Raw genomic sequence first — 19,436 nt, forward strand, 5'->3', positions numbered from 1 at the left:
TGCACTGTACAGCAGTGATCGCAGCCAAAGGACCAGGGTGATGAGCTGCTTGCCTGTCACAGGCAGATGGCCTAGGCAGTCATGGGCATGCAAGGGAAAGGACCCTCTTCGTGCTATATCTACCTTCCTCACAGGTTTTTAAGCGGGCAAGAAGCAGGGTGGGAGTGTGGCAAAGGAATTTGGCTGTGCAGCTTTCCTTTCAGAAGACATATGGCTAAGACGCAGACACTTCTTGAACGAGGTAACTGGATCGAGGATGGATGATTAATAACCTCCTTTCATAACCCACAGTTTCAGTGTGGGAATAACACTTCAGAACTACACAGAGAGGCTTTGTTCCTACTTTCTTCTCCTATTACTTACCTCTCACATGCACATACACTCCTCTGTGCTGTCTCTAACCTCTCTATGGAAGCTCTTTGAACTAGTAGTTAAAGGCGGTAGGTATCTCAGAAGCATTAAACACAAGATGACTGGATGCAGACAGAGCTAAGCTTGGGGGCTGACCTACAGGAACCTACCTACCTGCCTTCTACAGCTATTTGCTCACCACTGCCTCCCAAAGCATTCCAACCGTTGCTCCAGCGAGGCTCAGCCTCAAGAAAAAACTCAGAGGGAATCCTTTGAGCTTGGTCCTTCTTCCAGCTATGACCAAATATCTGGAAGGTCATCGGAATTAATCTGGAATAAACTTTCCAAGACATGACTGAAGACATGACTCTGGGACCTGATATGGTGCCTGCAGGTCTCAGCCTGGGTAGGGTTGTCCTAGATGAGCTCTGGGTTCATCACATTCAACCCTTCCCAGAGGCAACAACCACAAATCCAGTGGCTTCACTGTCCCCTCCCCATGCACACCCAGCTGGTCCAGTGGCTGGGCTCAGGGACAGGGTGGCAGGTGGCTTTCCCTTGTTGCCACAGCATCTGTCACTCTCCAGACTCAGTCTCCAAACCCTTCTGCTAAGGGATCAGTCAGCCTGAGCCACTTTGGTGGCTGACCCTTGGTGAGGGGGCCAATGGGATCACCATGCCTATCCAGGTACCTCATGCAGACACTGCTTTTCTCCTTCCTGAACAGATTATGCCCATCAGTTCTGTGTTAATGGCCAGCCAGTGCAAGAGTCCAGAGGGGAATGGAAGGGAAGGCAGGAGAAGAAGTTTGGGGGAACCTTAGAGGTATAAGGAAATTGCCTTCCACGTGGGCACCCCTGCACAAGCATGAACAGCCTGATGCTTTGAGATACTAGTCCACCAGTGGTCATGATGATGACGTGGCTTGAGTGTTACGTCTCTGGAGTGGTGTTCATGATTTCAAGAGGAGAGAGACATGAATGATGAAAACAAGAACCTGGTAGACATCCCAGATGACAAAAGACTAGGAAGATGTTGCTTGCCTCCTGCTGGGATGGCTTTGCTGGTCGTGGAGTGTGTGAGAAAGGATGCCCCATGACTAAAGCTAGCATAGGCCCTGTACATAAGACAGTCTGCTGAAACTGAGGATGATCAGCCTGGGTTCCCTCACTTACAGTAGAAGATTTTGCTCCCCCAATGCAAAGGGTGTTTTGCTGCTGAGCTACATACACACACATGCATCAAGCTTCTTGTAGCCTTAGTCTGTGAGAGGACACAAGAGGAGACCTGATAAAGGTATGCAAAACCAAGCAGCCCTGTGGAGAAAGCAGACTAAGAGCTTTCGTTCATCTCACACTGCACCAGAGCAACAGAATGTATCCTGCACATGAAAATAGTAGGCAGCGAATTCACAGCTGAGAGAAACAAGTGCTTTTCCACCCAAACCTGATCCCCACTGCTGGGATCCACCGAGGCCACACCAGGTGAAGCACAAACACCCACAGTTATGCTGGTCAATGCTGAGGGAAAGGACTCTGGCCCTTGTGATTCACGGGGTTATCCAGCCTCTGGCTCCTCTTCCCACCCCACCACCTTCCTTGGAGGTGGGCAGTGCTTTCCTATCTGTCTGTGGTAGGAGTCATGCCTGCTGGCCAAAGCTCCTGCTGCTCTCCATCACTGAGCAAGGGGTGCTGGGCTAGGTGGGCATCAGGCTTGATCCAGACAGCAAATCCCATGTTCCTATGCAAGTAAGAGGGAGATGCACATGTGAGCATGCAAGGAGAATACCTGGGCATTTAATGGGCATCCATACATGAGCAGGAGTGCGGCCTGGAGGGAAGGCAGGGAGGGAATAAAGGGCGATGCAGAGGGCAGTTGTTCCTGTGAGGCAGGTTTTGGTGTTCTCATTTGTTCTTGTTTTTTTCTCTTGTTCCCTAGGGAATTTTAAAGGTCTGTGTAAGCAAATCGATCACTTCCCTGAGGATGCAGATTATGAAGCCGATACAGCAGAATATTTCCTCCGTAAGTCTGCAGGTTCTTCTTCTTGCAATGGCTCGTAGGTGCTAGCGTCGGGTGCCTTTTGTTCTCTGTAGGTAGGGTGGTGGAGATGCTGGGACCTGTGAGGCTCAGCAAGCCAGAGGAGGTGACCCCAGAGCCTCGCTGTCCCCCAAAACCAGCTCCACTCTCACCTCCCTGGAGCCCTGCCCATGAGACAGTGCAAGTTTCAAACTCACAGTAACAACCGGTGGCTTTTTTTATTAATGGCAATTAATTCTAATATAAATCCAGGGTCTTCATTCAAATCCATTGGAGAGCTGCTGGGCAGGTGTAAAGTCAGGACTGGGCTAGCTGGGGCAGTGTGAGTGTATGTGAGAGTGTGCGTGTCTTCCTAAAGCAGAGGAAGTTTATATTTCCTCACCTGATACTCTGGTTGCATCAGATTTAAGAAATTAGCTGCACTGTGTCCGAGGAGCACCTATTTCTGTCTTTACCTTTCCCCAAACACCGCTTGCCTATAAAGGCTGCAGGTCTGATCTGTGCTGGGTTTAGAGATGGGAATGGGAAGCAGGAAAAAGGACAGTCAGAGCCCTTTGAAGAAAAGACCTGACGCTCACCCAGAGCCTCCTGGATAGGTGCTGTACGCGAGGCACATGGCATCTCCACAAGGACACCTAACCTGAGCTCCAAGCGCAGTCTGGGACACGTGGGTGAAGTGGGGCAGATCCACACTCTGTGTTGCCCTCCCTGATCACGAGCCAGCATTTCCACCTTGCCTTAGAGGCAAGAGCTTGCTCTTCCTTTAGCATAGCTGAACAGGGATCATTCCTCCTTTTAGGTGCCCACCTTGCTATCCTGCCCTCCCTCCACAAGCCCAATGCCTTTTGACATCACGAGAAGAGATCTTCTCCATTCAGAAATCTGAGATGAGAGCTTTTGACCTCCCAAGGTTAAGCATCAGAGGACTCCAAAAGGCTGGGAGTCTTTCAGAATAGCTCCTTGTCAGCCAGGCATTCTCCAAGCCAGATGTGGAGGCCCAGCCCTGCGGCAGGGATGAGAGAGATAATTTAGGCTCTGTGAGGCTCATTTGTATGTGAAAAGAGGCGGACCTTATGCTGCTTCCTCTTGCTTTCTCAAACACTTCTTTATCCACTGTAAATTGTAAATGACCCAGGGAGACTGCTTCCTTCAGATGCCTTTCTGCAGCATCAGCCTCTTAATCGCTGCTTGGCCCCTGAACAGCAGAGCTGAATACAGGGGGTTGATCCAGTTTGGCACAGCGGCTGTGCAGGCTGCCTCTGAGTCCAAACCTGCTCTTGCAGAGCTGTTTGGGAGACAGGAAGCTGCTTGCAGCATCAGCTGCACTTCAGAAAGAAGAACTGGGGGAAGGGGCCGAGCATCTCAAGAAGGATGAGTCTGTTCCCTCAGAGGGAACAAGATCTGAGCACACAAACTGACCCACCATCAGGACTGGATAGTGTCCCAGTGTAGAGCCCTTTTCAAGAAAGAAACAGGTTCAAAGAGGAGTTTGGTGAGTCAATAAAGGACTACTTGGATCATTCATGAGGGAAGTGGGATTTCTGCTGGCTTAGACATGACTGGAGAGGGACCCCACTGAACAGCTTCCTCCCAGAACTCCTGCCAAACTGGAGTCCCTGGGTGCTCTGCATGGATGATGCCTGGTGGTACTGGCAAGAACAGCTAGGAAGTTGTTTATTATCATCAGACTAAGCGATTCCGTCATTTAGAGGACCAGGACATAACTGTGGGGCAGTGCCTATGGCCTTGCTAGAAGGGCTTAGACTTTATTTCTGCCAACTGTCCACTTAAGGTGTGTTAGTCTCTTTGAAATCAAACGCCTCTTGTCAGGAAGCTCTTTGCTTCCTGCCATTTAAGCTTCACATTGTCACCCCACCTTGCTTTCCAGAAGCTATTTAGATGGTTATTATCACTATCCTGCTCCCTGAAACACAGCCAGGCAGAACTGGAAAGCAAGCAAGAGAGGTTTCTCCCTGCCGTTTGCATTCCCTATGCACAGGCAGTGGGTTAGAGCCCCCCCTCAAAGAGCTGACTGCTTGTGCCTGGTAGGATTCGAATGCCAACAGGGCCTTTGAAGCATGCTCTCTGCCCACTTAGGCATAAATCCTGCACTTGCTTCAGTAGGGTTCATTCTGGCAGGCAAGGAGGTATTGGCTTTCATCCCCCCTTCCAGATCTTTGCTCCATATGCAGAATTGCACCAGTCACTCTGATACCTTTCTTTACCAAGCAAGGCTTCATTTCACGCTTTGACAGTTTACTTTCTCTTGGGAAGGGAGAAGGGAAGGCCTTCCAAATTAAAACATATGCATATTGGCCACGCGAACACAGGCAGCCTGTTGGTACCCACTGAGCAGCCCACAATCAGCATGTGCGCACTTGCATGTGTGTGTGCACACGTATACACAGACCTGGCCTTTTGCTGCATGAATACAAGAGAGTCCCCCCAGAAGCTTTGGGGTATGTTTTGCATGTGTGTATGAGCATATACGTGCATCAGTGCCATTGCCCTCTGCTGGCTGAGCCATTCTCATATCGATCGATGGACAGTGCGTGTGTGGGAGCTGGCACATCCAAACCCATCACTGCCCTCTGGAAGGAGCCCAGTTGTTCAATCACTAGGATAAGCCCCGCGCCTCAGCGTGGAGGGCTGGGACTTCAGCTTCTCGGCCCTCGCTGCAGCCACAGAGCACCAGGAGCTGCTTCCCAACCCTAAAAGGATATATAAATAAATAAATCTCTCCTTGAGATGCTCAGGCCCTTTCGGGAGGATTCGAGATCGAGCAGCTCCGTGGGAAGCATTTGTGTGGCTGCTCTTTGAAGAGCGGCTGGAGCAGCAGTGCCTCGCAGGAGGAGAAGCTGGATGGTGCCGGGGCTCCCCCTCCAGTCTGTTGTTCCCTCAAAAGTGAAGGATAAGACAGTGTAAGGGGGGACAGACAGCACGGCAGGGTCCCAGCTCAGCCAGCAGCCCCACACCTCCCCACACTGAGACACCGGCTTCACGGCAGCAGACAGGGAGCAAGAGAGATGCATTGGACAGCTCTCTTTTTCTGACACACTTTGTTTCTCTCTCCCTGCCCGGTGTCTTTATGTCTCCTTGTATTACTTTCCCCCACCCGCACATTGCCTTCTGTGTCTCCCCTCTACCCCCACTCGCGTACCCCCACATAACCCCATATCCTCACCCCTTTTTCCTCTCTCTCACACCTCTGTTATTGTTTCTGCCCCGCTCCCTCTCTCCTCTGCAGGGGCTGTTAGAGCCTCTAGTATTTTCCCGATCCTGAGTGTGATTCTGCTTTTCATGGGTGGACTCTGCATTGCAGCCAGCGAGTTCTACAAAACCCGACACAACATCATCCTTAGTGCCGGCATCTTCTTCGTGTCTGCAGGTAAAGGGACGCACAGGGCCTGATGCTCCTGGGATCTGGGAGATTGAGAGCCTGCTCAGCTTGGGCATCCTGCAGGGGCTCGGTTGCTCAGGCAGGAATGCCTGTGGTTCCTATCTCTAATGAGCCTTATTCGGGGTGAAAGCAGACTTTTCACCCTGCTTCCTTGCCTGGAAGAGGCAGGCAGGAGCACCCTGCAGCCAGGAGGGGCTTTCCTGCTGCTTGGGAGATGCTGCAGGGAGAGAGTTTCTTTCCCTACTGATGGCATCTCTCAGGAACTAGCAGGGAGTGCAGCCCAGGGATGCTGCAGGTGTGCCAGGAGGGTCTTGCCCGGTTTCCTAAGGGAAGTGGCCCACTGGGAGGGGATGGGAGTCTGGAGGCCCTTCTGTCCACAACCCCCACAACCCTCATGTGTGACTCTCCTGACATCTCCCTTTCTGTTCCCCACCATCCGGCTGGCAGGTCTGAGTAATATAATTGGCATCATCGTATACATATCAGCCAATGCTGGAGACCCCTCCAAGAGTGACTCTAAGAAGAACAGCTACTCCTATGGCTGGTCCTTCTACTTCGGGGCCCTGTCCTTCATTATAGCCGAGATGGTGGGAGTGCTGGCCGTCCACATGTTCATAGACCGGCACAAACAGCTGCGCGCCAACGCTCGCGCCACGGACTACCTCCAGTCCTCCGCCATCACCCGCATCCCCAGCTACCGGTACCGCTATCAGAGACGCAGCCGCTCCAGCTCCCGCTCCACCGAGCCTTCACACTCCAGGGATGCCTCTCCCGTCGGGATCAAAGGGTTCAACACCCTCCCATCAACAGAGATCTCGATGTACACCCTGACCAGGGATCCGCTGAAGGCAACCACCACCCCTACCGCCACCTACAACTCCGACAGGGATAACAGTTTCCTCCAGGTTCACAACTGTATCCAGAAAGAGAACAAGGACTCTATCCACACCAACACAGCCAACCGCCGGACCACCCCGGTATGAAGCCGTCGCCAGGAGCTGAAAATGGGGCAGGAATGGGCAGGAGACGGGGTGGGATGCGGGGTGGGAAGGGTGGAAGTGGGGCAAGGGTAGCAGGGGGGTGGGAAGGAGGACAAGGAGGAAGAGGAAAAGGAGAAGGAAGAGCCCCTTGGGGGGGTGGGGACCTCCCCAACGCAAAAAAAAAAAAAAAGAAAAAAAAAGAAAAAAAAGAAAAAAAAAAAAAAGAAAAAATCCACCAAAAAAACCCAACAAAACGAAACAAAACAAAAAAAAGGACAAAAAAATAAAGAACCAACGAGCAAGCAGGTAAACAAACAAGTGAGAGAACAAAAAAACCAAACAAATGACAAGGAAATGAGAGGAAAGAGACAACAGCGAGAAAAAAAAAATTCTTAAAAAAAAAAAAGAAAAAAGAAAAAAAAGAAAAACTTAAAAACTGAGAGAAAGAGATTTAAAAAATAGAAATAAATTTAAAAGAAAATGCATGATTTCCCATGTACCATTATTTTAACATTTAATAAAAACAGACTTAAAAAAAAATGTAAAAGGGAACCAAGAAATAACAAAAGACAATAAATCCAGCGGGATGAGGAGGAGGAGGAGGCAGCTCTTTGGATTTTGGGGGGTTTATTCTTTAATTTTACAGTTTGTTTCCCACTTACCTTTAATCCAGCACAGGCTCCTTGGGGGACAGGGACTGGGGGTCCTGACAGTAGCGACTTTGATGTCCTTGGGCCGCTTACAGAGGATCCCAAGGTGCCGGGGGGTCATCCATGACTCACTCTGTTTCCCCAGGATCCATGGGGATCCGCTCCATTCCCCCAGGATAGAAGGGGATTCGCTTATGCCCCACAGGTGCATAGGGGTTAAGAGCGACTCCTGTCCCTAGGGAACGCAGGAGCCCATGCTGAGTCACCCCTCCACAGTGTCCCCAGGGGGGGGTCCCTGATTCCCTGGCCCTGGGGACCCTGGGGTTAACGGTGACAGTGCAAAAAGCAAACAGACACAGTATATAAAGAGACAGGTGTACACACAGACAAAAAAAAAACAAAACAAAAAAGTACAAAAAAAAAAAAAAAGAGGTTTCTTAAAAAAAAAAAACAAAAAAAAGTGGCAATTTTTTTAATAAAGCAACAGCTATAAATAAATGTAAATATAATAAGTGGATTTACTTGCAAGAAAAACAGATAGTATTATTTTTTTCTTTTCATTTTTGTTTTCTCCAGCTTTAAACTGTGAACAACAAAAAAAAAAAAACAAAGAGAAAAAGCAATGGGGAGCATGGTGGGAGGTGCAGGTAGAGGGTGGGGGGCTGTGGAGGGGAACCATGGCTCCCATCCCTTCGAGATGCTGCTGCTGTGATCCGGGGGGGGGAATACGGGATGCCAAAGCCGAGGGCAGCGTGCCGACGGGGGGCAGCACTCGTGCACCCAGGTGCCCATGTGCTCACACACGTGTGCCCAGGCACGGGCACGCTCTCCTGTGAATGCTCCAGGGGCTCCCCAGGCACCCCCCAAATCTGCCCGGATCCCACTTAGGTCCTGCCAATGGGGCTGCAGCCATGTGGGGCCTGGCAAGGTCTACCCAGCCCCTGAAATAGCTCATGTCTCCCCCTTGGGTACAACCAGCCCACCCTGATCCAAAGCTGGCCACCAGCTTTTAGCCTTGACACATGTAGCCCCTGGCCCACATCCCAGGGAGCCCCCTGCTATGGGCCTGAGCCCCTCAAGTCGCAGTGGCCGTGCCAGGGAGAGGTGAGAATCCATCGGGCATCTCCACACCTGCTGGGTTTTGTCCTCATCCCCTCCTTGCTGGGGCATCCCGTCCCGATGCGGCTTCATCCACAATGACCAGGTGAGCTGGGCCCCCACCCCAGGACCCCTGCACTGGTGGCAGCCCCTTCCCAGGGGTGCCAGGGTCAGCTTTTAATCCAGTTCCCCTGTGGAGGCAGAGGTAGGGGAGCACATGTGGCTACTGTGACGCCCTGCAAGGCGCTGGCCAGCCCAGGGCGAGGACAGGGCTCCTTGTGGGGAGGTTTGCAGGAGGCGGCTGCCGAGCCCTTGGGCAGCTCAGACCCACTTTTCGACTTCTTCTCCGTCCTCGTTCCTGATGCTCCAGTTTTTCGGAGCTGCGCAGTCCCTCGCTTTGGGTCCCAGCGGGGCTTCTGCTTAAAAGAAACCTCCACCTCCCCGCTGCTTTCACCCCGCTTCCTTGCTCCAGAGCAGGGCAGTGGGCAGCAATCGGGAGGGGCTCACCCCTTCAAAAAGCATCACTGGGCAAGAGGAGGATGCAAGCGGCTTGGCTGGGTGTCCAGACCCCCCCTACCATTGAAATCTCCTCCTGTGACCCCACAGCCCTTTAAAAGAAATTCACAGCGACCCCCCTGTTCCAGTGCCTCTCAAGGAATAAGTTAAGGCTGGTTTCCGAGACTCCAGCATTGGGGTTTCCATCCCCAGCTGCCCCCTCGCCCGCCCAATGCCGTATGGAGCTGGGGAGCATTCACAGGGCTGAGTGTGCCCCCCGGGGACAGGCGGGAAGGGAAGAGTGCCAGGAGAGCACGGATGGGAGGCGAGGGCTGGCAGGGAAGCTTTCTTCCGAGGGTGTTGCTCATGTCCAGCTCAAACCAGTGCAAGAAACCAACTTCCATTTTCTTTATTTCATGGTTTTTTTCAGACTGTTAAAAAGAAAAAAAATTTTAAAAAGAGAAAATGACAAAAAAAAAAAAATCCTGGTACATGAAATAAAGATTTTTTTTTTTTATAACTTGGTCCTCATTTATGTGGATTTATTGGGGCGGGAGGAGGATTTATTGTCCCGCTGTGCCGGAGGAGTTCCTCAAACGCCAGCGAGAAAGTCAACTACTGGACGATTCTGTCCTCTCTGGTGACTGAGTGGATGGTCTTGCTTCAATGGCTCTTCTCAAGTTGGTCTTCACGATACAAGGCAAGAGGAGAGGGCTTCGCTATGACCTTTTTCAAAGTAAGTGCAGGTAAATGCAAGCCACACACATGGGCTTTTCCTGCTGCCCTCCAAATATCTGCTCCAGCCCCTGTTTAGCCCCCAGCATTGCTGCTCCTGTCCCATTCCTCCCAGGATGGTGTTACCACAAAGGATACTACCCAAACTCCTACCCAAAGAGAGAAGCTGTCGTATTACCAAGCCAGGAACCATTTGTCAGGTCAGCATTCACACAGGCTGGAGGGGTCAAAAAGGAAAGAGAAAAGAAAGCGGGACTAATGTTGTTTTGGGGTTTTGTTCAACCACTCATGGGATTTGGGTGATTTCCTCAGTAGCTGAGTTGGCAGTGGCTGCCTGGTGGAAATGCTCAGCATCAGAGCCCTGAGTTGGGGGTTACTTACACCCAGAAATGGGTGAGGTATGTTCCCTCACCTCCCACCCCACCACTGGCAGCAGGGGTGCCACCAACGTGCTGAGATCCTCTCACATCTGCTGGGCTCCTGCTTACCGTGGGACCCTCCATGGCTTTCTGGAGTGGACCAGGATCCCCATCAGACCCCATCACCACCAGCTCAGAGGGGTGATGGGGATGGAAAGCCATCAGAGGGACAAAGCCTCTTCAAAGTGCAGCCAGGGTCTGATCCATGGTGGGGTGGATGAGCAGGTAGGATGAGGGGTTTAATTCAGTGGTGGCAGGGGGGAAGCGGCATGAATGTACACTTGGCTCCAAAATGTCCCAGCAGACACTAATGGGTCGCAGTGCCATCACAGCACCACAGGACAGCCCACTGCCTGATGCACCTCACACAGGTTGATACCGATGCTCAGCATGCAGATCCTCTGATCAGCATCACTGGGTACCCACAGCCCAACACCCTTCAGCTCACCCCTCCTCTCCTTTGGGCCCCTGGTAGCACTCCACAGATACCCCATGGCCCCAGCATGCCTGCCAGCACACACATTTCGTGAGCCAGCCAGCAAGATGCTTCACCACCAAGGCAATTGGGGGCACCCGCCGCCCCATTTCTGCTCCTCCTCCAGGGACCCTTCCCAGGAGCAGCCTCTCCAAGAAGGAGGGCACAAGGAGGGGAGAGGCAGCAAAGCAGGCCAGGCACTGACTCTGGGGGACACTGGGGATCTCCTGGCCCTGACATACACACATCTAGGATGCAGCCATCTTCCTGCCCTGTCTAGCTCACAGACCCCAAAACCTTCTCACACCCTTCTCATCCCCTTGCCTGGCTCTGGTGCTGGGTGCTCCCACCCAGACATGGGTGGGATGAGCTGGGGAAACCCTTGTGCATCTTCATCCATCCTCACTGGGGCACTAGGGAGATGAGGCTCCACTTCCCATGTGATGCAGCACAGGGAGTGCGTGGCTTAGCCCCCAACATGACTCCAGAAGGTGCTTCCTTCTCACAGGGTGCAGATGGTCTTACTTTTTCCTTTCTGCTTCTCCCCTTCTTCTGGCTTTTACAGATGGGGCAATGGCAGAGGAACAGTACCAGCCTGAAATTAGGCATGAGGAATGCATGGGGAGCACTGCTCAAATGGGGCAGCCTCCATTACATAACAATTAATACTCAGCACTTCTACAGCACTTTTCACATTCAAAGCACATTACAAACATTAACTAATTAATCTGTTATATTAAGCGATATCTTAAAGGGCTGATGTTGAAAGCAAAGGGCTTGTGCATGGGCAGGAGCCCTCATTCCCACTCTCTCCCAGGGGACATTAACACTTGGATAGGTGCAAAACCCTAAAATGCCACCCTGTGCCCGTCTTGGGTCTCAGTGCTCCCCAGAACATTTGCTTGCCTCTTCCACAGGGATCAGCATCTTCTCCACAGCACTGGAACTCTGGGGTCCTGGGGATGTCAGGGACTTGCAATTGAGAGGTCAGTTAAAATACCCAGATTGGAAATGTCCTCCTGCACGGCGTGGTTTCTCAAATCTCAGGACACGCTCTCAAATGCTGGCCAGGGATGGGTGGAAGACAAGCAGGCATCTACGAGGGAGGATGCTGCCCCACTCATAGCAACCCCCTAGGATGGCTCTGGCAAAGGATCCAAGCTTGAGAGGGCATGGTGCTGCCCGAGGAATGCCAGCCAGCACTGAAAATGATGCCAGGTCTTCCCTCACTATGGAGGCAGCATGGCTGAAGAGGGGGCTCCCTTTGGGGGACAGTACAGGGTGAGAGAGCACTTCCTGCTGAGTAATGCCCAGCTCCTGGCACTCATGGGTCTGTTGTTAATGTGTGCTTACTGCTCCTCCGCTGCCTTCCTCATATGGACCTCAGCCACGACTGGCTGGGTTTTGGGAGACACTCTGGGAGTTCCTAATATGGGGAAACCTAGATACATGGCCATCAAATTAACACCGGGCATTTAATAGCATCATTGAAATGGTTTAAACACCTAGAGGTAGTAATTAGTAATAATGGTTCGGTGAGGGAGGAAATTAAGAGCCAGGTATGGAGCCCAGTACTTTTCTCTGCAGGTAATTTTTAGTGCCAAATGACTACAGAGAGAGGACAAGCACTAGACATACAAGCCTACTGTCTTGTTTGCATGTGAGGACTGACACAGGGGAGGAAGGCAGTCGCATATCTCACCTTTTCAAAGCCAAGCTCTGAGGCCAAGGATGCAGAGAGTCTCAAGAAGGAGACCTGATGGAGAAAGGGGGTCTGTGAGGATGTAGTCAACCTAACAAAAGCCTCTAGATGAGCAAGGATGGCAAAGGGCAGGCCAGCTGTATGTCCTGGGGGGTCTGTCTAAGGGTAGAGGTGGCTCCAGACACTCAGCATCCGCTCCTCGGGTGCTTTGCAGCTGCTGGTGGCTTCCCCCATCCTTTCCCCAGGTCCTTTCGGACACCCTTGGCAGAGACAGAAAGAAGAGGCAACAGCTTTGGTATGGAGCAAAGGCAGAGGAAGGACAAATATTAAGAGCAGCCAAGGGTCTATACAGATTAATGGGATATGAACTAAGTGCCACTAGCCTGAGATTTCCCAAAAGCAGAGAAGTCATCCCTCTTGCTAAGCTGAGGCATGGAGCTGGACCCCATGGCGGCTCCAGTCCATTATGCTGCTCCTCACCCAGACAGGGCATTTACAAGAAGTTGACCAAACCAAGCACATCCATGCCATGTTTTAATGGCTCCACACAGCTCCAGAGCAGCTGTGCAGCCAAAATGCATCATGGAGAGGAGAAAAATCCCTCCAGGACATGGGACAGGTCCTAAAGAAACCTTTTTCCTGGGGATCTATGCCCACAAGGGTAGGGCAGACATTGGTGATGTTCCAGTGTCCACAATGGATACTCCATCCTAAGACCATCAACCACCGGCGGCTAGGGTGGTGCTGAGGGCCTACCGGACATGGAGCTGCAGTGAGGACCCCACCAGAGAAGACAGGACCCAGATGGGCCATGCTGCTTCCCACAGGAGCAGCAGCAGAGGCTTACCCAGCCATTGTCTTTCCAGGCTGCAAATCCCAGCTCTGACCTGGCTCCAGCAGAGCCAACGCAGACGTGAACCATTCTGGCAGAGCGCTGTCATTTGTGCCAGTTTTACAGTGTGCAGAGGAGTGCGAATGACGCCAAACCCTGCTGGCCTCATTTCATTTGCCCTTTATTGGAACCTCCGGGCCTTGCACCCTGGGCACACACCAACAGGGATGCAATGTCTCATGTGTGCAGAACGGGCTTGGACGAGGTGGCCTTGACTGCCTCCATAGCGGTCAGCTCTCGACATTGTGGGAAGTCGCAATGTGCAGGAGAAGGCTGACCCAGCACCGGCAGCTTCAGCAAAGGGGTCAAGATACACGGGTATGGGCTGAGTCCCAGAAACGGATCCGCAAGGGCAAAGCACTGGGCTTGGGAAAGGGTTTTCTCTGCTGCTGCTCCTCCTGCCGCTCCTGATCCCTTCGGGGATGGAGAAAACAAGGGACTTTGCTCTCTAGGGACCTGTCAATCAGAATCTGCCACCACCATTTAATTTGCTGAATTTATGCCTGCCAGGAGGCCTGCCTGCCTCCCGTTCCTGAGCAGGCAGTGCCATCCCGTGGGATGAGCTCAGCACAGCAGCCGAGTCTTAGAGCCGCACTATGCGGGAGCCGGAGCAGCCGCATAGCTCCCATGGGAGATTTCACTTGCTCAGTGTCCCATACAGGACAGGAGTGGCCGGGACCGTTTCCAGTCTGCCAGGGCTCCTCACCTCTTGCTTCCCCTTATTCCCCCTCTCCTTCCAGCAGGAAAGCTCCGAGAGGTCATAATGACATAACTGGACATGGGGGTTCAGCTCGCTCCCACCCAGGACAGGCTCCGGCAGGTCCCAGGTATATATATATGAGGGGCAGGTATAACTTCAGAAGGGGAGGGCAGACAATAAAGCTGTGGCCCTGAGCTTGGTGTGGTCATGAGGTTGGAGGCAGCATGTCCCAGCAAGGCGTCCTCCATCAGCAAACCTCCCCACCTCTCCTCCTCTAAATTTTACAGCTCCCCTGGTCTCCTGCTGGTGCCAAGCCAGGCATCATCCAGGAGCGTTCACTGCGGAGATGCTTCGTTCATGCAGAGAAAAGGGCAATCCCACAGAGCAGTTCCCAGTCAGGGAGCCCCATGGCTGCCCCACATCTCCTCCTGCCCCTGCTGCTACCACCCAAAGGCTTGGTGCTGCTCGTGGGCCCTTCTGGGGAGTGAGTGGTGCAGGAAAGGAGGAAAGCTTCCCAGTCCCAGACCTTTCCCATCCCTTCCTGCAGAGGCCACAGCAAAGCCTGGACCCGACCTTGAGAATCAGCTGTGACCTTGGGAAGTGCCTTACCCAGAAGGACAGGCTCTGGACAGAGAAGAGGAGGGAAAGAAGGACCTTGGGCTGCTGCAGAGGGAGCTTGCTTTCTGGAGCAAGGCTGAGAGTGCGCATCCTTTCCACTGCCTCGAGGTGCCTGATGCCCGATGGGGGACATACACAGCACGGCTTTGCCAGAAGGGACAAAAGCACCCGGCTGACTCCTCCAAAGACAGAAGAGAGCAGATGGCGCTGAAATCTGCTCAAGAGGAGAGGAAGGAATAGCCCCAAGGCTCCACAGTCCCTGTATCCCAAGAGGCACATTTGTTCCCAGCCAAGCGTGTCGGCCAGCCCAGTCTCTGACTTACCAAGGAGCAGGGAAAGGAATGGCAAATGTGGGCTGGCTGAGCTGCTGTGTGTCCCTTGGCACTGTGCTCTTTTGTGGGAGCTTTCCTGAGAGACCCTGGGAGAGAAACAGGATCTTATACATAGGTAGCGTCTGCATTTGACTCCTTACTGCCTTGATAACTAGGTCTTGTGCAAATGGGGTTCAACTCTGCTCACTAGCAGAAATCAGTTGGTATTCAGTCTGAAGTAGAAGGCTCTGGGAAGATCTTATAGCAGCCTTTCAGTACTGAAGGGGGCCTACAAGAAAGCTGGAGAGGGACTTTTTACAAGGGCATGTAATGACAGGACAAGGGGAATGGCTTTAAACTGAAAGAGGGTAGATTTAGATTAGACATTAGGAAGAAATTCTTCACTGTGAGACACTGGTGGTGAGACACTGGAACAGGTTGCTCAGTTGTGAATGCCCCATCCCTGGCAGTGTTCAAGGCCAGGTTGGATGGGGCTTGGAGCAACCTGGTCTAGTGGAAGGTGTCCCTGCCCATGGCAGGGAGCTGGAACTGGATGAGCTTTAAGGTCCTTTCCAACCCAAACCATTCTGTGGTTCTGTGATTCTATGATCCTGTGATTCTATGATCCTATGATTCTATGGCAAGATTTTCTTTCTGCCTCCTGAAGTCCTGCTCAGGCCTCTTTAACTGGTTGGAATAAACAGTAAGCTTTCCAGAAGAGGGACCAGCGAGGCAGGAGCATGTGGAGAACATGATTAGCTCCAGAAGATTCTGCTTTTTCATGGAGGTTACCATAACACTAACAGTGCTGAAGGAAATTACTGTGCACCTTTCTGGGCTGGACAGGGGCCCTTGTAAAGAAAGCCCACGCTGCCTGTGGTTCTGCTCACACGCACCAGGATCCTTTTCAGTTCGGTGCTGAATATAACTCAGACACTGGAGAACTGCAGGGCAAGGAGCAGGGCTCCTGCACCTGAAAAGCAAACCACTACCTCAGTAGTGAGAAGTCTATCGCCCTCCATCACCCTGGGCCACATCCTCTTCCCCGCTGTCGGTCCAGCTGGATCTATGCAGCATTTCCTCAATGCAGCAGCTGTGACCTGCTTCTGCCTCTGTTGACACAGTTCCACATCACCACAATAGCTTGTATCTCTAATGTATTTCTCCTTCAGTGAGGCAGGGAAACAATGTCCCTCCCTGCACAGCATGGAGGTGCCAGCTCCCAATGGAGAGGTTTACTGGGCTGGCCTGGAAGACAGCACACAGAGCAGGGATTGCAGCTCAGCCTGCGCACTCCCAGGCTCATACCCCAGCCACTGCACCAGCCTTCCTCTCCTTTTGCAGGCTCCGAGCCAGCAGGGACACTGCCGGCACCAGCTGCTCTAATTGAGCTTTGTAGAATAAACGTGTGGAATTAGCCTGTTGGCTGCTGGGATGAAATCCAGTGCTGAGTGCAGATCAAAGGAGGCAATCTTGCTGACAGTTTGCGGGGAGACAGCTGGACTCAGGCTCCTTCTGCAGCTCTGGAAAGAGCAGTGTTCAGCAGCTGAGGATGAGAACAGAGTATAATACATGCTGCCTCTTTGATGATACACGTGGTCCACACCCTGATGGTCAAAGCTACAGAAGCCATGGGAGACATCTGACAATGGTGATAAAAACAAAGCCAAGCAAGAGACAGCACTAATTCAGAGAAAGACTGGGTTCCCGAAAATCCAGTCAAGCATTTCTCCAAGAAAGCTGCCACACGAAGAGGGCAGGTTTATAGTCCAGACTCCAGGAAGGGGATGAAGGTGCTGAGAAGGAGGCCACGTGTCGCAGTGAAGCACAAGGCCTGGGAGAACAGCAGACTGAAAAGGCAAATAAAAGAGCAATGGGAAAGATGGGATTCAAAGAAGAAAGCCAGGGAAGGACAGAGGGCTTCCCAGTGTGTGAACACTGCTCTGTGGCAGAAGCCAGTTCCTACACAGCCAAGGCTGGTTGCAATGAAAGCCCAGGAGCCAGCAGTGGGCTCTCCTGTTTAAAGATAACAAGGATGACTTTAGAAGAAGAGTCTGACCTAAAGAGGGGTGTAAAGGTCAGGTTTTCCCACAGGGGGAAGGCATTAAGGCTGAAGACTATTTCCCTCGGTTTCTGGGTCTGTCAAGAAGCATGTGGCAGTGGATACTAAGCATATGGCACAGGTGTGCTTGCTGCTTAGTGAGGAAGAAGAATCCAATTGGCTATCTCTAATGCATTTGTTATAAGAATAAGAAGAGGAACTACTGGAAAATAGTGTTTAAATGTGAACATTAGTCTTTCAGTCCTCAGCTGCCTCTTTGAGTGGAAATACAGTCACACAAGCTGGAAAGCAACCCCTCTGCCTCAAGGCTTTCCAAGGCATCTTCAGTCAAGGCAGAAGGGATCTATTTTCTATGAAAGGCCCCTAATGTGTTGGGCACTTGGACTTGCTTTCCTTCATTTAAACCTGGCAAAACTGGCAATACCACCTGAGCTGTGTATTGTCCTCATTCAGCAGCAGGAGGCTGCTGCTCAACACAGAGCCAGCTCACAGAGCAACAGATATCCAACAAGCCACAAACCATGGTGGAGGCTGATGGTGGTAGAAGTTTCGGACTGTAACAGCCACAGTGCTGGAACGACCCCCCTCTTTTGTGGATCTAACACCAGCACAGAGCACAGAAACAGTGAAGTGGGAGACAAGAACAGAGAAACAGATGGGAGCAATTTATCCTGGCTCTTCTCATGAGCATCTTCCAGGGAAGAGTGATTAGCCTTATTAAGTGATTAAGTGACTAATTAACTGATGAACTGAGATTATGGATCAAGGATCAAATGATTGCAAGCAAGTGTATTTTGAGTACTTTTCCGGGAAACGACGTATCTCACGTGCCTTTAATGAGAGCTAGAGGCTGGGTGGTGAAAGGCTTGTGGCAGCGGTGAGAGGGGCCCCGGCTGCAGCATGGCACAGGATATAGGAGGTGCAGTGCCTGGCATGAAGCAGAAAGGGAGACACGGTTGCTCCTTGCCCTCTTCCAGTAAACTTGACCTAAATGGGGCAGCAAATCTCATCTGCTTCAACACTGGGTTTTTGTCTTAGATCCATTCTTGTCCTTGATAAGAAACCAGAAGGTTGTCTCTGTGCCTACATGGACATTTATCCCACACCAGCCACTCCCTACACACACTCTCTCCTCTGACCCATGCCTATACCCAACTCTGACCCACAAAAGGTAGTTTGAAGGGCTAAGCCCAAATTGCACATGATCTGTCATCTCTGGGAGACAGAAGCAGCGTTACACTGTCTTGTAAGCATCTATGCAGGCTTGGGAGCAGAGAAGCAGCCATGGAAGCGAAAGGATTTTGGCATATCAGTCTATTTGTCATTGCTTCTCTTCATTCATTCCCTAGTCCAGTTTTCTCTTCAGAACTTCTCACTCTTTTTATCACCATCAACAGTCCCTCTGAGCTCGTTCAATGCAGGAGGGTGAGGGATGGGTGCTGTGGGGGTTACCTGGAGCTGGGCTCGCACTGAGCCACTGTCAGCAACCAGCGAGGCAGTTCCAGCACTAATGATGTTTGTCTCCAAAAGGGCTATTTAGGTGAGACAGTTACAAATTGCATTTTATAAACTGTATTTCTATAAGTGGATTTTTTTTGCTAGCGGGGAAAAGTGCTTTAATAATCCCACTCCTGATTAATGGCAGGGCGTCTTGGCAAAGGAAAGACTGCTGCAGCTTCAGTTCTTTCTCAAGGAGGAATTACAAGTGGCAAATGAAGAAGAAAATGCACACTTCTCTGCCTGGAAAATATTGATCTAGACTCTCCTTAGGTAAAAGATACCCAATAAGATTATTTAAAGAGTTAGATTTTAGCCTCTGGGCAAAAGAGATGTGTAAACTAGATCCTGTTGCTTTTAGGGGCAGAGGAAACTTCAATTCCTCTGGCACATGAACATCTGTGATTTAACGATTTATTGCCCTCAATCCCTGAGAAGAAATACTATACCAATGCCAGTGGCAGGGATCTGAGGCACATGCTGTACTAAATCATTGGCTCATGGTCTCCCAGAGGGGCCATAGGGCTGAATCCTAACATCTACTGCTAGGTCTCCCCTCCCCTCTCCAGCAGGTCAAGGAAAGCCATGAAAACAACGCAGAACCTCAAATGCCACACTGTGAATACAGTGAGGGCAACTGCAATTCCCATTATTCGTGCATCTTTACCTCTCGAAGTCAAGTGTTTCATAACAACCTCTAAAACACAAAGTCAGTTGAATGATCATACAGCTACAAACTGAAAAGTTATCTGCTTTTCTACAAGGTTATTGTATTTTTATTTCAAGAGGCTGTGTGTGTGTGAAAATTAAGAGGCACAGCATTAAGTCATATTTTCTGTCCTGACATGTGGCTACATTGATATCATAGAACCACAGAATTGTTTGGGTTGGAAGGGACTTTAAAGCTCACCCAGTTCCAACCCCCTGCCACGGGCAGGGACACCTTCCACTAGAGCAGCTTGCTCCAAGCCCCGTCCAAGCTGGCCTTGAAAAGAAATACTTCTGCCAAAAGAA

At 51.4% G+C, this 19,436-nt stretch overlaps 1 protein-coding gene across 1 annotated transcript in view; it reads left to right on the forward strand.

Moving 5' to 3' along the window:
- CACNG2 (calcium voltage-gated channel auxiliary subunit gamma 2) overlaps positions 1 to 8,261 on the forward strand; it is a 54,841-nt gene extending 46,580 nt beyond the window's left edge. Inside the window, exons 2-4 of the mRNA XM_080624003.1 lie at positions 2,290 to 2,373; positions 5,636 to 5,776; positions 6,236 to 8,261. Of these exons, the coding sequence (XP_080480129.1) occupies positions 2,290 to 2,373; positions 5,636 to 5,776; positions 6,236 to 6,771 (761 nt within the window). The 3' untranslated portion in view covers positions 6,772 to 8,261. The remainder of the gene's footprint in view (positions 1 to 2,289; positions 2,374 to 5,635; positions 5,777 to 6,235) is intronic.
- The last annotated feature ends 11,175 nt before the right edge of the window (positions 8,262 to 19,436 follow it).

Source organism: Psittacula echo, assembly GCF_963264785.1.
Source record: "Psittacula echo genome assembly, chromosome: 1".
Classification (NCBI taxonomy): Eukaryota; Metazoa; Chordata; class Aves; order Psittaciformes; family Psittacidae; genus Psittacula; species Psittacula echo.